This window comes from Physella acuta, unplaced genomic scaffold (genome assembly GCF_028476545.2).
Source record: "Physella acuta isolate Inbredline_101_S28 unplaced genomic scaffold, ASM2847654v3 ptg000426l, whole genome shotgun sequence".
NCBI classification, from domain to species: domain Eukaryota; kingdom Metazoa; phylum Mollusca; class Gastropoda; family Physidae; genus Physella; species Physella acuta.
Genome location: NW_026731945.1, coordinates 437,595 through 439,355, shown reverse-complemented (window position 1 = coordinate 439,355; position 1,761 = coordinate 437,595). Strand labels below are relative to the sequence as shown.

At 36.4% G+C, this 1,761-nt stretch overlaps 1 protein-coding gene across 1 annotated transcript; it reads right to left on the bottom strand.

Moving 5' to 3' along the window:
• Positions 1-1,761, bottom strand: LOC131942789 (kelch-like protein 8). Its single transcript, XM_059302716.1, has one exon. It carries the CDS (start codon positions 1,759-1,761, stop codon positions 1-3), a length of 1,761 nt encoding a protein of 586 aa, XP_059158699.1.

Here is a 1,761-nt window from a genome sequence, read left to right as displayed (position 1 = left end):
TTATATTAGTAAAGATTTCTTTAGAAGTGTAGCTGGAACAAAATTCGACAAAGCATTATCATGTCCCCAGTATGAAATAACTTTAAGATGTCCTGGAACAGTATATTTTCTATTTGCATCTGGCGGATCTCTCTCTGGGAGATTTCCGAAAACAATCAACTTCTCGTTGTAGGTTAGAGCACCGTATTGTTTTCTTTGGCAATCCCATAGTTTAGAAACAAATTTTATCTCAATTCTTTTTAATGGCGATGCATTCAAAATAACCGACAAAGAGCCATTTGTCTGTAATATGTAGCTGTGTTTGTCGTTCTTGAAAGTGGTCAGCTGGTCTGCTGGTCCATCTAAATCGGTTAGTTTGGTACAAACGGCTGACGGAAACTCGTAATTGTGAACAACTGTATTCTCAATGTTGTTTTGGGTTTCAGAGGAGAAAATTAGAAGGGAGTTTTCAAAGATAGTTGCGTGCTTTACAACTAATTGCGTTGGAATTTTTGTGAATTTTGTAAAATCCAAACTTCTTGGATTTATATGATAAATTGCATTATCATTTTTGTCTAAGATGTAAATAAACTGCCCATGAGAAACAAGTAACACATTGTAACAGGGCAGATTCAAAACTTCTTTCCAGACGTTCCCAGAGAGGACAAACAATTTATGTTTCGTGTTTGGCATGTTAAGAGGTTTTCCTATTGCGTACAAGTTTGCGTCAAACGTCACAAGCTGAATACTTTCTTTTAAACCATCACAAGTTGGCAAATCAAACCAAGTGTTATCGCTAGCACGTATAGCTCTAAACTGTCCATCTGTTCTTGCATAAACCCCAACGTGTGTAAAGCTACTACATGATCTATGCACAGCCGCTGATGGCCACTGGCCGTCTCTTGAAGGTTGGGCTTGGTACGCTAAAGCGCTGACAATTATATCTTTAAAGTCTTTATTTTCAAAACTTATTTTAAGATGATAAACTTTTGTTAAAACCGCTGGAGTAACAAGATATGTCCGAACCAGACTCACTAAATCTGTCAGCTTATCTTTTCTAGATAAATTCTCGATTAATCCTACATTAAGCGAGTTATCAGCTAATACTTTTTCCAGTTCACTTCCATTTTCGTCTGTGTCGACTATTTTGTTTGTGTTTGTATTATCTTTGTTAACGTTATTTGGAGCATAACAGTCGACCCATCGTATCACTGATTCTAATACCATATCTTCACTACTGACACAAAGATCCTGGCTTTTTATCAAATCCCGAACTTCGTTGAAAGGCAGTTGTAGATATGTTGCTGATATACTAATTTTTTCAAAGTTCCTCAACATGAAGCTTTGAAGCTTATCTAGAACAAAAGTTGAGCCTAAAAGTTTAGCTGTTACATAAATGTTTTCCCAGTTGTTCATTGTAATAGAGTTATTTGCAAATCTTTCACACATTTTTATCATAAAATTAATCTGCAACATGTGCACAGCCCTCCAAACGTGAATGAAATTATCCAACGTTAAAACATTGACACCTGTGTAAAGTGTTTTCAGAATCAACTGAAATATTTCATAGGAAACATCTTTTAACTCAACGCAGTTTTCTGTGACCTCTCTCATACCAGATCGAAGCAACGCTTGGAAAAATTCAGAGCAGGCTGCAAGAACTAGCTTATGACACGTGATTGTGTCATCTTTTATCTTGATTGCAAAGTCGAGAAACATTTTGTCTGTCCACATGCTCCCCAGGCATTTCACAATCTCAGAATGTATTTCGAGTGTGTTCAT